The sequence below is a fragment of the Cydia strobilella genome, chromosome 1 (assembly GCF_947568885.1).
Source record: "Cydia strobilella chromosome 1, ilCydStro3.1, whole genome shotgun sequence".
Taxonomy (NCBI): Eukaryota; Metazoa; Arthropoda; class Insecta; order Lepidoptera; family Tortricidae; genus Cydia; species Cydia strobilella.
The window spans coordinates 12,995,926-13,022,855 of NC_086041.1; the positions used below are offsets into that span (position 1 = coordinate 12,995,926).

A 26,930-nucleotide genomic window follows, 5' to 3' on the forward strand; every position below is an offset into this window, starting at 1 on the left:
TCGATTTGGATTAGGTAGATATGAATCTAATCTGTCAGTGTTAAAAGTGACATTTCTTTAAACAAAAACGTCAAATCAGATCCATATTTCATGGAAATCTTATTCAAATCCTGTTATAAAAATTAGAATACGCCTGGAAATCAAAATCTTTTTTCAGCTGCCTAACTATTAAGCGGATTTCAATAATAACTATTAAAATTAAAAATTAAAAAAATATGCCAACAAAGTCCATTTTATGCCAAATATGTCTGACATCATTTTGGAAAAGTGTTGATACTCTTCAAATTCCTGGATCGATTTCTATAAAACATAGTTAAGAACAACCGCAAGAAAACTCGCTTTCATGTGAAAAAAAAAGCGTCAAAGTCGGCCCACGGCAACCCAACGGCCCATCCTTTGGAGAGCTACGGTGCCACAGACAGACACACAGACATTGGCGTCAAACATATATATTTATATATAAAACACCTCTTTTTGCGTCGGGGCTGAAAAAATAGGTTCGGTAGGTTGGTAATTAACACTAATCGGTACCAATAACTTCTAACATTCATCAGTTGCTAGCTCGAATAAAATAATATAAATATAAATATTGATTCATTTATGTCCAATAATTATCGAAATAAACAGTTTTTTGTGTCTCCTGTAAAGTAGGTTAAAAACACATGGCGACTTTTGTACGCGCAGCGACGATATATAATATTTTATTTCATCCTTTTTGAGCTAGGTTTTGATTGTTTATTATTTAAAACGATATTTTTTTGTTAATTGTGTTTTAAGCAGAGCTCAGTGCTTAGTTTTTTTGTTAACGATAAATAAATTGTAAGGAAAAATAAATAAATTCAATCATACGGAGTCCCATTTTATTTTGCAAACTAAAAAGTAAATTCGTAAGGCAGTATGTTCAGTTTTCTTAACGTACTTATAATACTTTATCGGTTTTCACAACCATTTCCATTCCAACCTACGAAATGCAATTTGGTACAGTACCCGCACAACTCAGAGGTCCAATTTTATTGAGCAAAACAAACGCCCGTAAAAGTGACTTTATATGTTGTTACGAAAACATTAATTTTAAAAGGCAAAAGTCACGTTTGTAAGGTAATTTTGCGGCTGCCAAAGTGTATTTAAATTAAAAAAATGATTGAAAACGAGTTGTTGGATTTGGATCCGGTGCCTCGCGGAATCCGATGGCTGATTCTGTTAGGTCATTAGACGATGATGGAATGCTTGGGGTCCTTCTCGTGGTAGCACTTGACGTAGTTCCACGCGGTCTGCTGCGGGGTGTTGCCCTTGTTGGCCAAGCATGTGTCGATCAGCTTCTCAACGGCGGGTTTGTCAGCTTAAAAAAAAAGAAATCAAGCTCTAGAATTTTCTGTTAAGAGTATTATATTTTAGGTGTCTTCATGTGTAACATTTTGTATTTGCACAGCCAGGCCATAGCCATGGAATCAATAAAGAATACAGAATAGATTGATGGTGTGAGCTCAAAATGAAAGAAAATGTATTAATATTTATTTGGAAACATTTTGTGGCTTATACGGAAATAATCTTGTAAAGATTTTTTCGTCATTGGTACTAAATACAATTATACATTAAACAACCTATGAAAAGTTAATCATTTAGAATAGAATAGAATAGAATAGAACATTTTTATTCAACATCACATGAAATGGCAGAGTTAACAGATAGCGTAGTACATTTTTTACAGATAAACCTTAAATTTAGACTTAAAAAACTAAGAAATTGTGTTGCACATATCAGAGAGAAATATTCATGCGTGTTAAATAGGAGCTTGCCTCAGCATAATGTTGCAGTGTATTTACTACGCCGCTGGTTTTCAGGCAGACCCTTGATGCATTATCCCTTACTCGCTGTTAGTCGAAAACTAAATGGCTTAGAATTATGTTAACATGTATGTATGAGTGTTATCTATGTTTTAGAATTTGGACAGAACAATTGCTGGTATAGTGTGTAAGCTGAATTTAATAGTTACATATGTATTAAAGGAAGTATATATTATGAGCTTATGATAGATAGATAGATATGAGTGAAAAATACTTAATATAGATTTAATTTTCGTTACCTGCGTTAGGAACTTTGGCGAGCGCGACATCCTTCTTGAACTTGCCGTCCTTGGTCATCAGCTCTGACTTGATCATCATGCAGAGGACATACTTCTTCAGGGGCTCATTTTCCGTCTGAAACAAGCCATCCGATTAATGAAATTCACATTGTTAATTTAATGACGACCGCTTAGCCTCGTCGATGACGTCTTGCCTACAAAGCTGGTGGTGTTGATGGATCCGAATCCCGGTAACTGGTAATTGCACTTAATTGAGTGGTGAGTACGAATGTTTTATTTGATATAAATTTATGTTGATTATTTATGGAGGTTTTCTGGGAGTTTATATCTATATTTCTAATTTAATATACTTAAAGTCGACATGTTTCATTGAACTTCCTATGACGCTGTTGTTATCCATTAGTGTTTTTTTTGTATATTATTTTTATGGTAAATGCTGTCTCAGTAATCATCTATTGAAATAAATTCCTTAGCAGTGGTATAATATTTAATATGACAAAAAAATCTGCATTTGATCGTTCTACTCATTATCTAATTTTAGGCGTACCTAGCTATGCTATATCTGTAAGTATAAAAGAATAAAGTGTCTTGCCCAGTAGGGCGATACCTCTTACCTTGTTCTTGAGCTTGTCGGCGGGCTGCTGGTCGGGCTTGGTCTCCGCGAGGCACTCCGCGCAGTGTTTGTAAGATGAACTAGCAGCTGGCTGAAGGGGAAAGTGTCCTGCCCAGTAGGGCGGCGCCTCTTACCTTGAAGTCTCCAGTCTTGAGCTTGTCTACGAGCTGCTGGTCGGGCTTGGTCTCCGCGAGGCACTCCGCGCGGTGCTTCTTTAGCTTCTCCTTCTGTTCGTCGGTCAGGGCCTGATGGCAACATAGTCTTAATTTTCTGGGGTTCAGACTTCGCTAGTCTAAATTTAATTCAGGTATTTAGGGGCCAGGTAGACGGCATTTCGATGAGTTACAACTCATTATAATTTTCTTATAATATACACGGTGGCCAAAAAATAAGTGCTTGCTCAGTATAATCCCAAAACCTCCCTGGCAACAGGAATGCACTCTTCTTAGCCACCCTGTATAGGTAGGTATCTATCTTTGACTTGCTTTGCGTATCGATATATAACGGGTATGTAAATTTTTCGTTTTATCCAGCACTCGTTTTTGCATATTAATAAAATTTTAAGCTACTAAGATACAAACAATTCAACCGATCTATTAGATGCCACAATATAACAAAACTCGTTGTGCGAGTTTACCTTTAGAACACAGTGGTTTAAATGACCATGAAGAAATGTTAACCTTTCGTATGCGCTGTCAATAAATTGCTATTTAAATAGCAATCTAGACAACTTCATGTTTAAGTTGAACATATATGGAGCTGATCTGCTACTAAGCATACCAAAGGTTAAGAACCTATTTATTGATCCCTCACATAATAAAGTGTAAAGTGGAAGAAAAACATCCTCTTACTTCCAATTAGATACACTTTAAAATGTATTTTTTTTATATATACATAGTATAATCGAAGATCAAATCAAAAATCATTTATAAACAGGCAAAAAAAGGATACAGACTATCAGACACAATAATTACAACCTTGGAAACTAAAAATAATTTGTTCTGGTGTAGGATTCGGCAGATTCCCACAGAAACCGAATTACCACACCCTTCGGCCAGACACCGACAACTCAAACAGTGAATAGAGTGAAGATGTTGGTAAAACATTACTGCCAAAAAATAAATGAAATCTCACCTGAGCCGCGACTAGGCAGACAGCGAATACTAGGAAGGTCTTCATGTTGCTCCCGAGTGAACAGTGGTGCGTCCTACGGGAGGCGCGCGCTTTATACCCGCGGACCTGCGCGAGATTCACCGCACTCATGCTAATCTGCGGGATATCAGGGATACGGCACAGTTGGTATGTGTTTATCTGGTAATTTTCCACTATTTTTTGTGTACAAAAAATAGATAAGCAATACAGTAGCATTTCTAAATAAGTCTATTTATAATGAATCCGAAGCCTGAAACAATCCAGAGAAATATTTTTTTCCTATATTCTATATTTCTGAATAAATAACGAAATTAGTTTTATCACATTTAACGATCTACATATGATTAGTATATTTAGTATAGTACTAAGATATATTTTTATTTTATTTTACTTTTGATACTATTATCTAACAACACATGCAACAATTATTTGATTCGTGCCACAACGGTGGCAAATAAGCATATGACATTATATAGAAGGATACTTTGTGTTTATAGGTTATACTCGTAGGTTATAGAACAAAATGCAGGTTCCTTGCTCAGCTGCTGCAACCACAGTGCATATTCGGGAGCTCTAACAGCCTTAGTTATTCACTTAACAGTCGTGTTATCATGACTATAATGCATTTATTTCCATAAATTACTAAGTAAGTGGTTGTAGTGCTCCCTCAGAGAGCATAAATTAGTGAAATCTACATAGTATCATAAAAGATACCAGATCCGAATACGTGTTTACTGTTTACTAGGAAACCTAGTAATGTTTACATAAAAATGCGGTTGGGCACCCCTGCATTGGTAAGTGCGGTCTGGAAAGATCCGGGCACAGCCTGCGAGCCATCGCACCTACCAGCATCTGTTCACACGGGGCGGAAAATTACAATGGATTTGATATATTATCAAATTTATCACTTTTATCTGATTTTATACCTAGAACAAAGAACGAAATATCTGCATAGTAAAATTTAACCGAAAGAAAAAGTATTTAAGTGTACCTATCGGTTACACTGACTGACCATGACAAAGCTGTCTTAAAACCGCCTCAAATAAAATGCAATATCGTCAGTGTCAGACTTAGCTTTGCACCGAAAAATTAAGTAAGGATGTTGCCATAAAGTGTTTAGCTCGAGTAAAAGTTAAAATTTCGGTCACGGACCTACTCATTTTGATTTAGCTCTACCTAAAATACCTCAGTCCTTTGAGTTTGGTACAACTAGGTATTTTCAATATTGCCTAGATACCAAATACAAAATAGCTTATTCTTTTGTTCCCAGCATCGCTTATTTACCAAAACACCTAGTGTGGAAAGAGCACAGGCTAACTGATAAATTGCGATTCGACAATCAGAATAACAGCTTAATGCAATAACTCGATTGATTTATTGTTGTCCGTTGACCCTTCGGCCTCTGGCCATCTAGCAGTACAGTTGGCCACATGTGACTGTATTGTTTTAGCACATCTAGACATCTACATCAGTAGGGCTAAGCTGGTCGGTTTTTTATCATCTGTCATCATGCCTGTCACGTGCGTGTTACAAAACAAACACGTTTATTTCAGACTTCTTCATAAAGGATGACTCACGTTAGACCGGGCCGTGTCCGGGCCGGAGCTTCCGGCGCTTACTTTTCTATGACATGACAGGTGATCACGTGATGCTTTCCATAGAAAACGTAGCGCCGGAAGCTCCGGCCCGGACACGGCCCGGTCCAACGTGAGTCATCCTTAATGGTCCATACATGTTAGTACCTACTTAATACTCTCTTAAGCAACTAAAATAAATAATATATACAAGAGGCAATCTTGTATATTTATTTTAGTTGCTTAAGATAGTATTAAAAAAATAAAATAAAAAAATAAAAAAAATCTTTATTGCCACACCTTAGGAAAATAATTTACAATTTGTGAAAAAGATAGCTTAAAAATACAATATAAACTAAACTTAAACTTATACATTAACTTAACATAATAATAATAACTATAACTTAAATCTATGGTGAGGCAAAGGGTCCCAATCTTAGCATGTGCGGTGCCAGAGGGCTCCGCGCTGACTTTCAGACTGGTCCCGGGACGGTTGGGGTCGGTCGCTACTAGCATAATGTACCATTCTTAGGTACAGCTCTATATTAATAATTTTATGTGTATTTGTGTTATTAGTGTGCGTATGTGGGGCTGATATGTGGATGCAGATTAAATTGTCAAATATCAAAAGTATGTCCAAAATAATAGGAGTGATGTCAAGTGTAGGTGTGATGTGAAGTCTTGGAGGATATATATATAACCAAATAGAGACGCCATCGCCATGTCTGTAATTTTATGTACAAAACAGTCTGCCGATTTTTGCGGGGGAGGGACATGTCAAATGTATACTTACGTAACTTAAAAATAGCCATGTCAGATAAACGTCAGTCCATACATTGTCTATGACCATTGGCCGCCTATTTTCGACAGAGGGGAACGCCTGTTAATGGCTACTCAGTTTGGTTATACCCTCTAAGTTGGAAGTATTTAATAGGGAATATTACACGAAACTCTGCGTAGGGGGCGCCACTATCACAATCTGAGGGTCTATCGTGAAACAAGAAAATACATAATGAGGCAGTAAGCGAAATTTCAGATTCGCATTTCCCGGTAGGTCCTCTGTAAACAAACCTTGATGCATCAATGTCATATTTTATTATCTCTGAAAACTTGTCAAAAACCTGTTAAAGGTACAGTATGTATAAGTTACTCTATGGTTTACTAAAAAGGCTAGTGCTGCACTCTGGTGGCAGAACATTGCAGTAATATCCCCTATTCAGAAATAATATGTGATTGCGTAAATTATTTGGATTTTTTTAACAGTGGCCGCTAGCGGCCGCTATTAAACTCAAAAGTAGTCACGTATTTTCATCTGTAGTCTGTCTCTATCTCACTCATAAAATATTCATGATTCACTTGATGGCTTTTCCCTTTCGTACACTTAATAACATATTTTTAAGCGTAACCGTTGTTGTAGTAGATTTGTGCATTTAAGCGACCAAACAGTGGCGTACCTATTTTCTCTTTGGTTCCGCATCCTATAAAAATATACTTAAATAAATTAACAAATATTTGTTAGCAACTTATCAACTTAGCAAAGCGGCTTGGTACCATCGTTACCAAAAGCCGACAAAATTTATACCTACCTAGTTCTTTCGACAGCATAGACATAGTATAGACAAGTAGTAATAGACGCGACACCGAGCGACCGGGGGTAATAGAAAGAATATTCATATAAAATGTACACTACGCAATTTGTCCGGTTTGCATGTCCAATGTCTTTTCTCTTTCACTCTTATAAATTTCGGTATTTCGCCATAGCCTCCTTGCTATGATGCCCACATGATGCCATAACCCGACCATGAAAAAATGCCCGGTTGGTGATTAAGACCAAGCATGGCATTATTTTCTCTTTCCTCTTATAGGAATCGCAATAAGACTATCTTTCTCTATCAAAGACTGTCAGGCCCTTGTTCGACAGGTAGGTACGGTCGGTGCCCCAACTTAAGTACCCAATTTGCCATACTAATTGTATAGAAAAGTGTATACTTATTTTAGAGAACACAACCACCTACCAATAAAAATAATACTCTATGCAAATCAAATGCGGGCGAGACAACCCATCGTTTCATTTAAATTTTCATATCATTTAATAAAATTCAAATAAACTATCATACTCATAGTCTTGGAGTTTCAGGATTCACAGCACCAAATTAATCATGATAAAACCAAATCGCAATAACCAACTATACTATGCGTTAGCTGTTTGATTATCAGCGACGGTAGATGACAAGGGTTAAATTAACAGTCATTTCATTAAAAACCGACCGAGTATGCGTTCCATGCAAAATGAATGGTTCCGTACCTTCAGTAGATTCGTAAAAAGCAGCATACAAAAAACATGCACCAGCAAAAGAGGACTTTTACGCCACTTACGTCCTTTTATTATCTATTTAAAAACGGAAGTTTTAGGAGAAAATTCATAAATTAAACATTCCATCCAATTCAAATTAATTTTCATTGAAAGGAAGTACTTTGGTTTGATACCTTAATTTTTTTTATTTTCTTTACGCATTGTTCAAGGATTGGAACTGTTAAAAGTGATTATATTATTTTGGAATGTTGGAATAATTATTTCCAATTATATAAACAAAAAAAAACACTGAAAACCTTAAACTTATTTTTAAGACGAAAGTTGAGGACCCACGCGAAATTTTCATACAAACGTAGCCCTCATTTTCTGGATATTAACATTATTGAAAATAGTTTGACACCATAGCTACGTTTGACTTTATTCGAATTTTTAATTATTAGGTATAAGACTTAAAACTCGTGTTTTGAACACATATTTAATTATAATGTATTGCTTGCTTCGCTTGCATTTTAAGAAGTGACAACAAATAAATTGGTATTAATTATATCTGCCAAGTTAAACCAGTTTGACAGCACTGGCTTCCCTCGAATGCGGCTGACCCAACTATACGAATGTGTCTACCGCGATTTAATTTCAAACACAACAACAATGAAATTAAATCACGGTAGACCCGGTCGTATACAAGAACGTAGAGTTAGGGATTTAACAATTTATATGAAATCTGTTTTTTGCTCCTAATTTTTAGAATTATCCAAAAATTAAAAAAAAGTCAAACGTAGGGGCATAGCTATGGTTAATATACATCAAATTATGTAAAAATATTTTACATTATTATGTCAATATCCAGAGAGGAAAATGGGGACTACATTTGTACGGAGAAACGGCCGTCCTCTTGCCTCTTAAGGCACCGTAAGTTCAGTTTCTTTTCCGAACGCAGCTCGCTGAACACTGTGTGGACGGCCGTGTGCGCCCGGGATTGGATTATTGAATTTTTATTTTTAGTTTGAACAAAACGAGTAGGTAATCGATGAGTTCGATCAAAAATAAACTTACTCATTTAAAATATGAGGGTTCTAACCTGTTTTCATTATGAACCCTATTAGCCGGAATTAGCATTGAAACGCGATCCAGGAGCGTTACTACCAACATAAATAAATAAATATTATAGGACATCCTATATGTAACACAAATTGACTAAGCCCCACAGTAAGCTCAAAAAGGCTTTTGTTTTTGTGCTCAGACAACGACATATATGATATGCAAATACTTACATATATATACTAAATCACCTATGACTCCGAAATTAGAAAATTGACTTTTTGCGTCCCTGTCACTCGAATGAGGCAAAAACGATAGAGATGGACATCTTCGATTTTCGATTTTCGCCGTAGCCGCATCTTGACTTTTGGGTCTTACCTAGATTTTTTTCCTCAGAGTTCTTAAGTAGTATATCATTAGGTAGTATTACTGACTGTTACAGTCGCCATCAGATATATCGGAGCGGCCAAATTGTTCACAATATCTGAACACGCACTCTAACGCCCTGACAATAGAGGCGTATTCAGATATTTGTGAGCGCCTTAGCCGCTCTGATATATCTGTTGGCGACTGTACCTACAGTTTAGTCGAATGGATTTTATTTTAATATTAAATGAATACAGAACTAGGTTTGCGCATATTTTCAATCTAAGAGTATTAAATGAAATGCATTTAGTATGAAATTTATGACCTGTTTTTGCAGACAACACTTTTATTGGTTATTTGAATAAGATTCGAATTTAAGTATGAATCGTTGAAGATAAATAAAACGAATATGTGCGCTCCGTGCGTGTGTTTATGTGTATAAATATTTAACAGTCGTAGCGTAAAATGGTTCTATTTTGCTCCCCTGTGGTCAATTATGCTCCAATTCTGTAAAATTAATTAGCGCCCAATATTAAAATATTGTATTTGTATGTTATTTTATTTAAAATATCTTTGGACAGCTATAGTGGAGCCGTTAATGACGTATATAACGGTACGATACATTTTATCGATAAATCGTCCACTATACCAAGTTTAAAGCTTTGTGGAAAACACGGGCGCACTTGCCAAACTAACCTTATCCGGCCAAATTATCGGTCGCACAATGTGTAAAAGAAGTGTCATTCGGTAGCTTAGTAACTAATTTATAAAATTTATTACGGATAAAAAATGTCTCGAAATAAACAATTATATTTTTCAATTCTTCCGTCCCCTAAAAAAAAACCTGCACTTTTTTATTGTTTAAAAATAAATAACAATTGAATGAGTAAAATAAGCAATTTTTATGTTACATTTGTTTTATTTTATACATAAACAGACACAAACTTTATTTTATTTACATGAATAATGCCAAATAACTTTAAAAACCTATTTAATGTCATAATAACTTTAAACTGTGGCGTGGTTGCACGTCGTTTACTATGAAGGGGAGGCTTTTTGCGATAACTTAAATAAATAAATAAAAACTCAAAAACGGCTAAACTGATCATGTTCGGTATAGTTTTCATTTAATGTTTCTCTTAAGCTTATTTCTACGATGTTTTTCATATTTTTTGGACCCATGGGGAGACTTTTTGCGATAACTCAAAAAAAATAAATAAAAAAAAACTCAATTTCTACGATTTTTTTCATATTTTTTGGAGCCATGGTTCAAAAGTTAAAGGAGCGGGGGGAGGGGGCACAATTGTTTTTAGTTTCGGAGCGATTATTTCCTAACATATCTTGTCCTATAACCCTGCAGGGTTGAAGCGAAAAAAAAAACCGGCCAAGTGCGAGTCGGGCACGCGCACCGAGGGTTCCGTACATTACATAATTTTTAACAATGTATTTTTTATGTGAAACGTGTGTGAAAGGTAAATTGCGGTTTACGATTTATGACGTATTAAAAAAAACTACTTACTAGATCTCGTTCAAACCAATTTTCGGTGGAAGTTTGCATAGTAATGTACATCATATATTTTTTTCAGTTTTATCATTTTCCTATTTTAGAAGTTACAGGGGGGACACACATTTTACCACTTTGGAAGTGTCTCTCGCGCAAACTATTCAGTTTAAAAAAAAAATGATATTAGAAACCACAGTATCATTTTTGAAGACCTATCCATAGATACCCCACACGTATGGGTTTGATGAAAAAAAATTTTTTGAGTTTCAGTTCCAAGTATGGGGAACCCCGAAAATTTATTGTTTTTTTTTCCTATTTTTGTGTGAAAATCTTAATGCGGTTCACAGAATACATCTACTTACCAAGTTTCAACAGTATAGTTCTTATAGTTTCAGAGAAAAGTGGCTGTGACATACGGACGGACAGAAATGACGAATCGATAAGGGTTCCGCATTTTGCCATTTGGCTACAGAACCCTAAAAAAAACACCGCTACTTTACGTGTAGGGGAGGTACCCTAAAACAGACAGACAGACGGACATGGCGAAACTATAAGCGTTCCTTTAACTACGGAACCCTAAAAAGAAATGGGTCTCATCGTTTTTTGCTAGCCTCTTTATATCAATCCTACACACATTACTACTTTTCGAGTTATTTCGTGGTACCTAACACATTTTATAATACCTGTTAAATCCTAGATTTCGTAGACACGTTTTCTTTAACCATGCGTACTCGTACTTGTGTACAGCCTGGTCCTATGCGGGAAGTACCTACTCAATTAACTCTTATAGATAGGTAATAGAATAATTTGAAACATGACATCATTCGGTATCGGGTAGCGCTATTTGGACTCGTTCTCTTTATTAGGCCTCATTTTCTCATTTCTACCTGTTTATTCGTACGGCATATGTCATATGTCAGTATGGAATACACACAAGTTAAGGCATTTTCGGTCAACTCGGGTCTTGCTTGTGGAGGTCGGTACGTAGTTTAGAACTCAGTTTATCCAATCTTCTAAATGCCGTTGTAACGATCAATAATGTTCATGTAAGTAGGTAACCTGAAATGTTAAAATAAGTTGGGGGCAGGGTTTGCATCGACAGACAGATTCAATATTTTCCATAAACATAAAATGTAGTATGTCTTCTGAATTACGAATGTAATCATATTTTTAAAAGCAAGAAAATAAAAAAAGATAATAGCTTTCCTAATACGTACTAGAAAGTACCTATAGAGTATTTAACTATTTAATTATGTTGATAATGATATTGATAATGAACAAATTATCTACACACAGTTTTTCTAGGTAAATTAGAGGCTCATTGTAGTGATTACCCATTGAAGTCAAGGTCTGCGATGGATAAAGGGATACTGGTTCTCTGGGCCACGCACTAGTGTAGTGTAGTAGACAACTAGGATAACAATGAAACCATACAAATCCAGTGCGATCCGAGTCCTGACCTCAGATTTACTACCGAAGTAACAGGTAGGATTGCTCTCAATTGACAGTGTAACTAGATTACATCAAGATTGCGTAATCTTGTGTCTGTGAATGCTGTGATGGGTTAGCAGCATTAGAGTATTCTAATATAGTGCATAGTTCCGAGGTCTTTTCGAAGAAATATAAAATTGATCTTTAGTAGAATCGATATTTTTTATTAAAATTTATAATTCGAATAAGGTAGGTAGGTATAATATCTCATGCTCTGAAAGTGGGACGTTGTTGTTTTAAAAAGCGCGCAGATAGTTATACGTTTCTGCTCTAGTGCAGAAAAGTGGTATACTCCTCTGCGTCCCCGTCCCACGAGCAACTGGGTGGAAATAAAATGGAAAAATAGTGTCTTTATTTCCCCGCTTGGAACAATTGGTAATTGTTCTAATTTTACTAATCCCGCATTGAATCTTTTTTTTTATATCAAAAATGATGTAAGTAAATTGTTAAAATAAATTGTTGTTGATTTCTTTTGTTTTCTTTACTCGATTTCATAAGGCGGGTACCAAAAGGAACATACCAAAAATATTTTTTACCTTACACTTGCGTAAATGAGTAAAGGCAGGATGTTATACAGCCACAGTTAAACGATTGTACGAATTGAGTAGGTACCTAATGATTCCAAGGATGGCTATCCTGAGCGTTTTCACATTGTCCGATCCGATATCCGATATAGGATGTGGGAAAACGCCTGTGAGAAAAACAGCTGCAGGAGAGTGCCATATGGCATCAAGTCCATATTTTTTGAGTTATCTATCCTTTTTAGGATTCCGTACCAAAAATGTATAAAAGGAACCCTTAGAAAAACACATATGTCTCACATTTTACTTTCATCCGACATCCGATATCGGATCGGGCAATGTGAAAACGCTAGGATGCGACTTCACACCAAAGTCGATGGAAACGTTGCAACTTCTAAACTCAACCAGACTTTGGCAATAATTCGCGCATGCGTTCTTAAACCCAAAACCAAACTTTGGTTCAAAGGTAAACATACTGTCTTAATGTTTCATCGTGTGTTTCTGACTGAGAGAATAGAAGTTGGACTCATACGATTAGTGTGAAAAAATATTTACTCGAATACGGAGATGCCTGTCCTACAATATGTACGTACATGCTTCTTATTACTTAAAAATGATTTTAACAAGTTAAACTTAAGATAATTTTCCGAGAAATTTTGCGATGGTCTTTATAATGCATATATCGCATTTAGCATACCTAAGTTCAAGTTAACTAAGTTTTTTTTTGCGTAGCCGAGAGCGCTATGCACTAGGTATAACCGGGTTCTTTAAAATGGTATTAAATTATGTTTATTCTGTTTACATTGTGATGTATTTTTCTTTATTTTTTGTTTGAAACTTGAAATAGAAACGTGTTCTAAACTCATTTGGGCATTAATGCCGAATTGGCTGTGATTTACGTAATTCAGATTATGGCTTTACAAGAAATTAAAAACTAAACTATACGCATCACCCAAATCGTCATAATAAACTCAACTTTTCACTGCGCAACCGACTTCAGGTTGGTACGGCAAACGTCGCAGTGCGCAGCGCCGCCCGCTACAACTTCACCTTAGTTGATCATCGCGAATGTGTGAACGGGAAACATACCAAATGCTAGGAAAACAAACTACATAAATATACGATGATATTCTAAATATAATGATAAATATAAGTTTGCCTTTAGTTTTTTATATTTTATTAAGTATACAAAAAGCGAAGGTAGTGTGAGTCGTGCCCCGGTTGTGCTTTTCCGGTAAGTTTATTTGTTGCTCATAGTTATAATGCCGAGTTTATTGATTTTTACGTATATGTATAACAATGCTAATAAATAGGTGTGAATTATTATTTAGATTTAACAGGCCATAATTGAACCTATTGCTATTAGGGTTACCTGGCAGTTATCAGTAATATGTGACCGTACATTGGTATGATAATAATGCAGGCAATCTTTCCATGAATTGAGGTTAAACACAATCTTTTTCTGAGGAAACATTGATTTAGTTACAGAGAACATTTTTTTTTAAATATATTTATTAATTTTTTTTGAACGGATATCACTAATGGACATTGACTACATATGTATATATTTTTTTAAGAGCGGGTTTATTTGACTTTGACATTTTTTAGACTAATATTGATATGAATAATAAGTATGAAAGTGGATAAATGTTTAAGTAAGTATTCCTATATTCAGGATTTATAAGTATCCGTGGAGTCCATGCGTTAGTAACTTTAGTTTGGCACACGAATGTGAAAACATTGATTTAGTTACACAGAACATTATTTTTTAAATGTATTTATTAAAGAGCGTTTTTATTTGACTGACATTTTTTACACTAATATAATATTAATGTAAATAATAAGTATGAAAGTGGATAAATGTTTAAGTATTCCTACATTAAGGATTTATATTATAAGTATCCGTGGAGTAACATACGTTAGTAACTTTTTTTTATAAACGAATGTATATAGGTACATACATCCTTTAACAATTATACCTACTGTTTTTTCTGGAAATTTTGGATTCCATCAATGATAAATATATAAATATTACAAACATGTATCTTTGATATGTAATGAATGTTGCTTTAGGTACGCGCGTCTTATTCGCTATTATAATTCCGTGAATTCTTTACGATGTCCATTTCAATTTCATTCGTGTGTCTATAATTACGCACTGTTGACCAATAGGGCATTGACATCATTTTATTTAAAAAATAGCACATTCGGGGTTGCCTGCACTGCGTCCAATCGATCCAAACATCGCGCATGCGTAATACTGCCTTCTGTACGTCAGTGACGATAGAGCGCGGCTCGTAACGAGATGCCGAAACCCACCCCTGAAGAGGATCTGGTCATACCCCCACAGGATCAAAAGATATGTGGGACGATATGTGTGTGTCAAATGACAGCCGTCCTCAGCGCGGTGGCTCTGGTCTACCTCACCGTTGCCATTTACATGCCCTACACAAGGGCTACGGCGTCCGGCATCGATCCAACACCAATAATGTGCACGACAACCCGAGCCATCAACAAGGACAATTGTGACTGGGGCTCCTGTGGGGAGTGGTGCCTCAGTAAGACCTCCGGGGCCTGCATTCAAATCTACGTCAACGTCAGGAAGAACGGGACGTCTTTACTGCTCTCAGAATGTGGAAGTGCTGCTAATAAAACTTGCTACGGTATAGATCAGGAAAATGCAAAGAAGTATCACTGCATTAGGGATGAGTGTAAAAACTTAACCGGAACGTTTAATTGTACTGAAGGGAAGTGCATAAATATTACTGACGCTTTTGAATGTGCTTTTAGAGAAACAGATCCTCCGTTAAAATGCTCCGGTAGAAGAGGGAAGATTACATGCATAGATGTGCATGGATTGTTCTCGTGTAATAGAGGCACTTGTAGGAAAATTAAAACTCCATACAATTGTGACCGCCGCTGTGTTGATATCCCAACGCGTAACAAAAACGTAATAGTGTTAAGTGGGGACAGAGTATTCCTAGCAAAATGTGTTAAATTAGCTCAAGAAGACACCGGTGCTATAGTTTGGACGGATAATGGCGAAGAAGTTTTAATGTTATCTTGCCATGCAGTGCACAACGGAACTTCCGGAGTAGTAGCGGTCGATTGTATAAACGCAGCATTACTGCCGAAGCCAGAAATCTCTGATTTAACTAACTTCACCTATCTCCAATATTTGTATCAGTCTAGAGCTGTTCAAAACCGTATGATTGCTCCTGCTGAAGTTGAGCTGACCCTAGCCAATGACAGTCGTTTGATGATCAATCTAGAAGGCTGCGTTAACACCTTGGCTGATGAATGTAAAGAATTCCTTAAAGATTACGGCAGAGATGGTGCAGATCATAACGCTAAAGCCAGATTTCCTTGTTTCTATACGGAAAACAATCCAGAAATAGCTGTTACTAGATTTGATTTAGATGCGACGCATCGTCAGTTCATGGTGGCTCTGATACTGCCGACGGTCTTAGTTGTGGTATCGTGCATAACGCTAATGCTGTGCCAACGAACTGTGGAAGTCGGCGACGATGCAAAGATGAGGTTTAAAAGTTGCGCTGGGGGACAAGCGGAAATGCAAATGTCTCCAAATGATCCTGTTTCTCCACTTTGAGATCAGTCACGTAAGAGCTATTTACTGTTTGAAACTGTTTTAATTTAAACTTTTTAAATCATTAAAAGATATATTTAAATAAGAATTACGAAAGAGCAAAAGAAAGTTATTATTGTTAGTATAGTCGGTTTAGTCATATTATTATGTTTAATGGTCATACTATCGAGCCATTGAGGTATTTAAATGTGTTATTAGGTATGTATTTATAATTCACAGTCTAGAATGTTTTTAAATAAATTGAACGTTTCAAATTGACTTGACTTGAACTTTTATGGGTACCTACCAATTACTAAACGATTTTAAGGTTACCTGTACGTGATGAATAATGTTCAAAATTCTTATAAATGTGTACGTATAATGTTTCGTTTGAGGGACTAAATGGTTGTTGTATAATTGACCACCTGAAACTTTTAAAACTGCATATTATTATATAACTTTTCTTATTTTATTTTTTTCTTTTCCAGGCGTTCCCCTCCTCTGCGAGGGCCCGGCTAGTTCGCTAAGAGACGATTAAACGCTTGCTATGACGCGCGCTTAACCCTCGGCTCCATGTCTACCATGAGCAGGTCTCGCACAAGCCTCTCCCCGGCCGCCTCCGAGAGATCCACCCTTCCAATGGGTGCCTCCGCAGAACCGGGGAGCCCAGAGTTCAAACCTCTAGAGCCGACGAGGGAGCAGCTGCTTGCACATTTTTTCGAAAGATTTAAATTCTACACATCACTTTGCCTCGGAACGTCAGCCATACTCGCTGTGTTTGCTTTCCTCTTCCTAATCCCATTCGTGGTTGAACCAGCTATACAAACTATACTGGCTGAATTTGTACCTGAAGCAGGAATATGTTCTGTGTCAGCTCATGTTCACGCTGAGACACTGACGAATTGCACGTGGGCGTCTTGTAGAGAAGGCTGTACGACCGCGCACACAAAGTGCCATAAGATAAGAGTGAATCTAGCTAAAACCCCGTTTATTGAAGGTGGGCCGGTACCAGTCGAATGGGATGAAACAGACTTGAAATTTCTTATAAACCCTGAAGGTTGTGGATACCCTCCAAGAGTGAACTGTTCGGTGTTTGCGAATGATTACGCTGGGTCGGACGCACCAAAGATATTCCCTTGTTACTACAGTTTAACAAGACCAGATTTGGTAGTGGCGAGGTATTCTTGGGATTCTACAATTCGAGGACTGGTGTTGGCTCTGGTGCTACCAACGGCGGTATTCGTCTTTAGTCTAAGTGTCCTCGCGTACTGGCATTGTCGTTGTTGCGACAGGGCCTGCAATCGAAGAGTGCACGCAGAATCATTCGCTAGTAAAGAGGAGTGAGTATCATGCCTTCATGTCCATTTTAGTGATTAACCCACGTACCTATTTCGTTACCAAAAATAACAATTCGTTTCATTTTAGTTTGAGTAGATTTTTATTTTCATTTGCGTTATTGATGTTTCGAATTGCTGGACTTTCAGGTCCGATAGTGATTTCAAGTTTGGTGAAGGAAGAACATGTTTGCAACATTAGTTATAAAGGAACTAGCAACTTTTCAAGTATGTTATTGTTGAACCACATGCACAGTGTAGCGTGGATCAATTACTTCCTTAACCCTTTTCACTCAATACCTTTGTATTATCTGCCTGGCCTCATTTGTTTACGATTATATTCTAATTGCCCTTACACTTAAGTTAAATGAGTAACGTAACTCTAAATCCTAACTTAAGCTTTTTATCGTATTTTTTGTTGTTTTTTTTTTTAAATAAGTACCTACATATTTATTTTAAAAATACACTCGTAGGTTATAAGATGGTATGTTTCAATTTTGTTTTAGTTATCGTGAAGGTTAGGCTTTTATAATTTTGTGTTTTATTAACAGTTCTAGTTAGTTTCTTAGATTTAACGTATATCATTTAAAAAATCTTGTATTATTTAACCTAGTACAAACACGCAAAGCATTTGCACTTTCAAATTCAGTAGTGCATATTACAAGCACACATTTTATTTGAATGAATAATAATGCAGTATGATTATACTGTCACATGATTGTGTGCTGTGTACCTACTTCATATGTAACATAACATGTATTAATATTATGAACATCTTCGCTTTGTTTTGAAACTAAACGTAGACTTGTGGTTCATATCACACGGACGCTACATCATGCAATAAGTTCAGAAAACCAAAGAAAAAAAAATTTATATGAAAGTATTTTAGAGCATTATTATAAAAATCCAAATCACTCGTCCTTAGTTAGGTTGAGACATATCTTTTTTTTCTTACAACCTTAGTCTCATATTAAATAGGTCTGCTGTTTGTTGAAAAAAAAAATGGTCGTGGTTGAATTTGTAGCTGAGGCCTGACCTTGGCCCTCGGGTCAAAAACTTTGGAGAGCCATGAACTAGAGACAAGACATAAAGACAAATTTCTGAAAATGAAAAGTGAATTTTGTTCTTACAGTAGCAAACTCCTGTGTGAGTTGGACGACGACCCCAGCGACGACGTGTTCTGACGCCGCGCTTCGTCCGCCCGCCGTCGCGCCTCCCCTCGCACCGGTTACGCTCAGCTATGAAGACAATCATGCCGTAACATGGCGTTAAAGCAAGACGTATTCGCCTGGGCAGCGGATAAGTCTCTTTTCTCTTGCCAGTTCCTATAACATTTATATACAATACAATTTTAGAAGCTTTTTATTAACTTGCAATGTACCTATTACATACAGTACATATGTAAGTAAGTATGTAGGTAATATGTAACTATGTTTCTAAGGGTCAAATCTTGCAAGTTAAATTTGACTCACTTCCCGGTTTCCGATGAAGTTGAAAATTTGCATACTTATGTAAGTCGGGTGACAATGCAATATTATGATCTGATGATGGAGACAGGAGGTGGTAATAGGAACTCTATGATAAACTGATAAAACAACGCAACCTAATTGTGTTTAAGGTTTTTAGAATTGTCTCGATAAATATTAGTTGCTTGTGGAGCTTGTACCAAAAATGAAATTTTTGCCAAAAACTTATTACAGATAGTAACAAAATTATTTAGCTATGTTAAAGGAACTGGCATAATAAGGTAGAAAGCAAATGACAGGTGACAAGAGATTAAATTGTAGTGCATCACATGCTAGGTTACAAATACCAAGACTTTTTTAGCTTTTTGAAATTGCGTACAATTTTTGTAATTGGTGACATTCGGAAGGTGGGCTTATTAAAATAAGCGACGGATTGAACGTTCTAATCGCTGCAGTAATGCGGATGACAGCACCTCAATTGACAGCGACGTCGCTCGGCTCAACGTTGCAGCAGCAACGTTGCAATAGCAGTAATGCTGCTGCATTCGTCATCCGAATATCACCTTTAGATATTTGCTTTAAAGTTTGTTGATGTTTTGTAAAATGTGAAGTCACATCAAATCAAATTTTGCTGCCTAGACGAAACGTCTTTAAGCGAAACTGCCTTAACGCGTAACGGCGCTATGCCTATCGAGCTAAATTTATTGTCTAAATACTAAGGATCGAGAATGAAGCGGATAAGGTTGTAAAAGTACTTTGTTTAAAATGTAATTCTTTGATCTATGATACTAAAACGTTTTTTTTTTACTTTTAGTCACAAAACACAATTTAAATTAGGTACCGACCTCGTTGTCCTGCCGTGAGGAAGTTCAGGTATATAAAATGGCTGCATAAGACATAAGTAGAGGACCCGCGCGAAATCGCCTTTTCATACAAACGTAGTCCTCATTTTCCTCTCTGGATATTAACATACTTAATTGAAAATATTTTTACACAATTGGTTGTATATCAACTACAGCTATGTCCCTACGTTTGAATTTTTAAAAGTTTTGATTAGGTATTATATAAGTTAAGAGCATTTAAAAATTTGTATGAAATCTGTTTTTCGCTCCTAATTTTTACAATAAACAAAAAATCTAAAAAATCTTAAAAGTCAAACGTAGGGGCATAGCTATGGTTAATATACATCAAATTATACAGAAATATTTTCCATTATGTCAATATCCAGAGAGGAAAATGAAGACTACGTTTGTATGTAGAAGCGCCCATCTTCTTTCGTCTTAAGAATGTATATTTGCTTAATTTTATGTATATTAATTATTAACCATCGCTATTCCCCTACATTTAACTTTTCTAGATTTTTTGATTACTTATTGTAAAAATTAGGAGCGAAATATAGATTTTATACAAATTTTAAAATGCTCCTAACTCATAATAATCAATAATTTGAAAAAAAAACCAAACGTAGATAGCTGTGGCGTCATAGCTGTGGTTGATATACAACCAATTGTGTCAAAATATTTTCAATTACATTAATATCCACAGAGGACAATGAGGACTCCCTTTGTATGAAAAGGCGATTTCGCACGGGTCCTATCCACTTTCGTCTTAATGAGGTCCCTTGCATAGGAGGCTGCACTCTATTTGTGTTAAGGAGAAACGGTTGATGAGTGAGTTATCACTACACCCTTACATTTACACCCTTATAAATAAATAAAAATACAAAATAAATATAAGGGTGTATTTATAAATTACACCCTTATATTTGAAGTACTTTTTAAATAAAATCTTAACAACCTTGTAAAGTGACTGACTATAACGTAGATTGGGTATAAAAATCATCGCTAGCATTTTAAATATTAAACATCATTAAGAGGGGATGGCCTTACTGAACAGTATTAAATTTTAACTTTGGCGGCGTGGCTTTGCTTTAAATAGAAATAATAAAAACATATGAAAAATTAAAAAAAAGACGTCTCTTAATTCTAAATTGAGCTATGCCGGTTAGTTCATAAGTTTGATATAATTTGCTTCAGAAACTTTCCAAGGCAGATAAGTAGCAAAATTATATCATAACAAAATTTAACTGTACAAAAATATATACTAGAGTATAAAACATGCAAGATTAATATAAGTAATTGATTGGATAATTTATATTAAAAGAAAAAATACCAACTAACTGTTGACATACAATAGTTATTCTCGATACAAGTGCGGAAAAGAGGAAATTCGAAACGAGTGGCGATAAATTAAAACACGACCACAGGAAGTGTTTTAAATTGACACGAGTTGCGAATTACCTATTCGCACGTGTATCGAACAACGTTTTACAGTAAGTTAAACTTTCGACATATGAACAAAAAGTGCACTTTACGCACTAGTGCGTGAAAGTAGCACCATATGTACTGTAAAATATATTTTGTTTCACGATTGATACATATTTAGCATCCTTCACACTTAAAACCGTGAGGAACTAAAACAACTTATAATTTATGGCCTATGAGGTAGGTAAATTAAACCTTCTGTAACAAACTAGAATTAATTTATTATGAATATAAATCTTAGAGCACAATAGATGCTTTACGAGCTAAGTAAAAAAAATACATGAAATCTGATAGGTACATAAATAACCTTCTACTGCCTACAAACACTTCGTCATATATGGGTAAAATTACTTCAAAATCTTGAAAATTTCATAGAAGTCTAATAAGTAATGAGCAATACTTAGAAGAAAATTAATGCTATTTAACATTTTAAATTCCTTTGGAATTGATTTGACCTAGATTTTTTACGGATTTTTTTTACTCAATATTTAACGTCCGACAAATTATGACGTGGCGCCTTAACTTCATTACTTAATACTAAAGTAAATATTTATTATAGATAAATCACATCACCTAATTATTTCATTTCGAAAGATATTGCGCTTTAACATTAATGATATCAAAAAGCAATTATTGTCCTATAAAATACTGAATTACATTAGAATGTATGTGCATATTATTATCATTTCGATTGTAGTGGTGAACCATATTTTTTGTCAAAATCTACAATATTAATGATGTAGGTCTATCAAAACGTTAAAATATGTGGATTACTATTAGCTTAAGGTACCTACTCCAAAAAAATTAAAGTACTTATAAGAATATATATAGGGTAATACTTGGAACACAATTTTGGACTCCGTAACTTTGTTTGGACTAGTTAGGAGGTGAACATATCAAAAGTCCCCGGCCGTAGCCCTTGAGCCGAGGGGAGGGGGGTTTGAAGGTCCCATTTTTCGGATTTTCACATATCTTCACATCACAAAACTAAAGCTGATTAAATTTGCTCAAAGTTCAATTTTGTCAAATTATTCGATATCTTGAATAGTTTTCGAGATAAAGTTTATTTGGGGCTCTCAATGTTATCTTGATATCTACATTAGTGAAGCTACTAGGCCATGTTTGGTATTGTTTTCGTATAAATCGGGAGTGCCAAATTCATTTGATACCATTCCGAAGTAAAAACATATTGGTTTAAAGATTCTTTATTCTCATAAGAATTTGTACAATTTACTTAAAATGAGAACTTAAATATATAGGTAAGTTTTATTTACATATTCCATGTGTGACAGACAGTGATACAAATTACAATAAGCATTTGTTATTATTTTTCCGGTAATGTTTAAGTATTTGTATTAGGGGGTAGGTTAGTGGACAACAGTGCGCGCAATCGTACGTAGATCGCTGTTGAGAAACATATTCATTCATTGCTATTATTTACATGTAGATAATCAAGATAAAATTGATGGCCCTCAATAAACTTTCAAGAGCGGATATCTCGAAAACTAGGATACAAGATATCGAAAAACATAACTAAATAAAACTTGTAACAAATTTAACCACCTTTCATTTTGTATGTGGCCATCTCGCTAAGACGCATAGTTTCCGAGATACAATAAAAAAATCGAATAATGAGACCTTTGAACCCCCCTCTCCCCCGGCTCAAGGACTACGGCCGGGGCCTATTGATATGTTCAGCTCCTAACTAGTTTAAACAAAGTTAAAGACTCGGGACGAGTGAAGAATGACATTTCCGCACGTGTATCGAACAACGTTTTTTTTATACAGTTGCGAAAAAATAAGAAACACAACAAGTAAGGAATAAAAACAATATCGGAAGTTGCCTTTGGAAACTTAGCTTAAATCCCTCTACTTTGACGGGCGGGCGTTTCGGCAGCTATTCCTACCTCTACTTTCCATAGCTATTCCGTTCCATTCAAACTTATGAATAACGGTTTATCATTAAAAAATAAACGTGTTATAATGATGCAGAGGTAAGTAATAAAATATTAAATATGTATATTTTTCGTATTCTTACATTAACAGTAGGTTTTTATGTTGGTTACGACGTTTAAAGGAAACTAATATTAACACTCATCAATAAGTAGTCATCAATTGGAACAAGTATAAATAAAAAAAAACTTGGAAAAGTGAAAAGCACTAGTTCGCGAAAATTAACTTTCCACACACTAAACAGCTACGTAAAGTAGCACTTTAGAGCAACTGTATTAAAAAAATATTTTAAAATTTATGTTGAATCATTAAATAACTTGCTTGGTTCGTAATAATAATGTTCTCAAATTGTGATTGGTATAAAAAATAAGATGAAATGACAAATAAAAAAAAAATTGCCATGTTTTTGTGATATTAAGCAGCTTAATTATGGTTTAAAAAAATGTATATATTAGAGTAGGTACCAGATTTCCTAAAATAAAAATTGTAAAATGTATAAATTATTTTAGATAAACAAGACAAGTAAATTACGTACTTTTCTCTGTTGTAACAAAAGCATTTCACTAACCTACTATGTAGTTCATAATAGGTACTTGCCTGCCATGAATTTTCTATTAAAAGTGTATATGTAATATATAAAACATATTTTTTTCTAAGCATAGAAGCAGCATTCGGGCTTTAAAAAATATTTATTAAGTGCAACGCATCTTGCTCGCACCAATGTAGGTATACCTACGTAACTACGAGTGATATTTTATGCACGGGCTGACATCAACTTTTAAGTTCGGGACGGGATGGCCTCGTGACTTTATGGTGACATGAAAAAAACGTGAATGTGGTACGTCCCACAATATAAAAGGAAAAATATATTAACATAAAAGAAACGACTAAAAATACCTTTGCTCTACTTGACAGCCCGACGTATAGTATGTTTTCCTTATCATTCAGAAATAGAAAATTTATCTAAAGGATGTTCCATAGAATGTCCCATAGAATGTCAATTAAAGTCCCTGTGGTTATTGTTACAAAGTTAAAACTATATATCATAAAATGATAATTTCGTAGGTGTTCTATCTTAACACATATATGCCTATATGATGCAAAATACCTATCGATTCCGACACATCGGATCGGATCGCTTTTTATTAAAATGAGTACCTAGTAGGTCTTGAGCTCAGACGAAAAACTAGTTCTAGGCACATATGGGTTAAGGGTTGTTTATGGCCATGGGTTCGTTAACTTTAAATTGCCAATATATACTGTTTAAAGCAATTTATATACCTTATCGTAAATAGAGCGTTTAATGGGGAATAGCGTAACACATTTTGTGTTTTATAAGACTTTTTCCGAAAATATCTTGTGAAAAACTTAGAAATACCTGTTAAATTCCACAAATATTCGTAGTAATACAACATTATATTAATAGTAGGTAATTAACACCTTTAAATTATTGTCGTATATAATATACCGACTCCTTAAAGTGACTGCATGTTAACTATAAAGTGACGTGACTAACAACTATCGTGTGTGCTTAGTGTATTTGTTTTGAGTTATTTATATGTATATCACGAATAAGATATAACATGTAGTTTCCCACAATTTCACAAAAATAGAGAAAACCTTTTTCTTCTCACTTAATCAAGGAACCCTAAAATCGATCTAAAATGCTTTTTAAGAAGTACCTAAATACTATAATTATTGTTATAAGTTTCTAGTCTCACGTTTAAAACATTGTATAGGTACCTACCTAAATTATTTACCTTCAAATTTTGGTTACAGGGGCATTCTACATTTTACTGCAGGTTTTTGTGTCCCCAGAAGAAAGTATTTAAATTTTATATTTGTATTTTTTTTTCTTTTACATTGTATAAAGCAACTTATCTTGGCAAAGTGCTCCCTTAGTGTCAAAGTTGTAATGCTTGAGATAAGACCAGACACCCTGTAGTCTATACCATTCCGATTTAAAAGTAATGACAAAACATAAATACGTGATTTTGGTCGTACGACCAATCATATATTTCTATAAACCTTGCCACAACTATTGATATCGTGATCTGGAGGAGTAGTAATGAGTACTGAAATTTGTACCAATGATCATAATCCATCTGGACGATTTTAATTGGCTTATCGAATAACTTGTCATGGATTGTTTATTTTCATTTTGTGATAAAAACAAACTTTAAAAATGGCTAAAGTTGTTTACTGCCATTAACGCACATCTCTCGACTATAGGTAAAACAATAGTAATATTATTTTAGCCAATTATGTTTATATTGATGACAAACTTACTAAAAGGTACTTTATAATTATAAGTAAATAGTTTCGTGTAAGTATATGTAATAACTAATTCTTTTAAGTTACAATGTTTTAAATATGAAACTTATTTAGCCTTTTGAATGCGATTGTAAATAATAAAGTATTATTAAAACTGTTCAATGTTTATTATATGATTGTACATAAGAATAGTTTAGTAAATTTATTTTGTTTAAATTAAATATTGTAAATGTATTCTAATGTACTTAATGACTTTGGCGCAAACCAACACAAAGTGTAATGACAAATAAAGGCTTGTTTTTTATGTGTTTTATTTATTGAAATTATCATAAAATCAAAATTGGCGTCACAGAATGGGATGACTTCAACTAGTCATAATATTGTATTAAGAAATAAAGCAGCAGAAGATTAATAGAGAAACGTAGACATCAGTTATTTTAAGACACAATTTTTATTTTATGAGTAGGTTATTTGGTCGTGACGTCAAATTCTAGTGTTTCATATAAATTCCATGGTAGCAAATCGTTTTAACAGTTCGAAAAAGATACTGTTTTGACTAGTAAAAAGTCAAATACCCTATTAATCATTAATATTTTTTCATATTACAGACTTCAACATAGCTTTGCCAACAGTGTCACATTTCAGTAGAAGCGAAATATCACAAAATTAGTTACAGTTACATGTACGCACGTACTTTCTTTATAATGTGAGTTTTATAACTAATTACATTACTGGTAACACTAACATAATGAATGTGTTTTTGGTGGGCCAAAAACGACATAAAACTTCGGTGGTAGGTACAATATAAAATATCGGTCTAGGAAATTCCTATAGGGATGTAATTTTTACTGTAACTCATGCAGTTTAGAAACGATGTCGACGAAATCTCAACAGCTTATTTGTATTCCTTTTGTAATTATCGTAGTGGGCAATATTCTATCTTTAGGATTAGAGATAGAGATAGAGAGATAGAGAGATAGAGATCTTTATTTGTCATTATCATGTAACAATTAACAAAATTAGCAACTTGTTAGCAAAATGATTGTGTGTGTTTAGCACCACCGATCCATTATGCATCCTGATCCATTATGTACATAGTAAACATAGACAGCTAAAATACTATAGGCGGTCGCCCACCGATACTTAATTATTACATTTATTACGTAAGCGCGTTGTCATATATGCCAACCAATCACACTTATTTTATTTTTAAATATTATTTGGCCAAATCCCTATTCTAAACTTAAAGCGTACGTTTAACCTCTGAGACCCGAGGTAAATCGAATTTTGAATTAAAATGAAATACAAGAAAGTTCCAATTTCTAAACTGCAATAAT

The 26,930-nt window shown here is 34.8% G+C and overlaps 2 protein-coding genes across 4 annotated transcripts; one reads left to right on the forward strand and one right to left on the reverse strand.

The window, feature by feature from the left end:
- Window positions 1–858: 858 nt before the first annotated feature.
- LOC134741290 (general odorant-binding protein 56a-like) lies at window positions 859–3,982 on the reverse strand. Its single transcript, XM_063674025.1, has 4 exons — window positions 3,831–3,982; window positions 2,831–2,941; window positions 2,084–2,198; window positions 859–1,339 (listed from the first exon to the last, which is right to left on the reverse strand). The coding sequence occupies exons 1-4, from the start codon at window positions 3,957–3,959 to the stop codon at window positions 1,209–1,211; spliced, it is 486 nt and encodes a 161-aa protein (XP_063530095.1). The 5' UTR covers window positions 3,960–3,982; the 3' UTR covers window positions 859–1,208.
- Window positions 3,983–13,659: 9,677 nt separating this feature from the next.
- Window positions 13,660–25,897, forward strand: LOC134746241 (protein tipE). Of its 3 annotated transcripts, none has more exons than XM_063680582.1 (3): window positions 13,660–13,890; window positions 16,731–17,582; window positions 18,709–25,897. In XM_063680582.1, the coding sequence occupies exons 2-3, from the start codon at window positions 16,816–16,818 to the stop codon at window positions 18,758–18,760; spliced, it is 819 nt and encodes a 272-aa protein (XP_063536652.1). In that variant the 5' UTR covers window positions 13,660–13,890; window positions 16,731–16,815; the 3' UTR covers window positions 18,761–25,897. The 3 variants fall into 3 exon arrangements, with proteins under 3 accessions (XP_063536652.1, XP_063536644.1, XP_063536662.1); XM_063680592.1 differs by lacking the exon at window positions 13,660–13,890 and adding an exon at window positions 16,143–16,276; XM_063680574.1 differs by lacking the exons at window positions 13,660–13,890; window positions 18,709–25,897 and adding an exon at window positions 14,738–16,276 and having other exon boundaries at window positions 16,731–16,871.
- The last annotated feature ends 1,033 nt before the right edge of the window (window positions 25,898–26,930 follow it).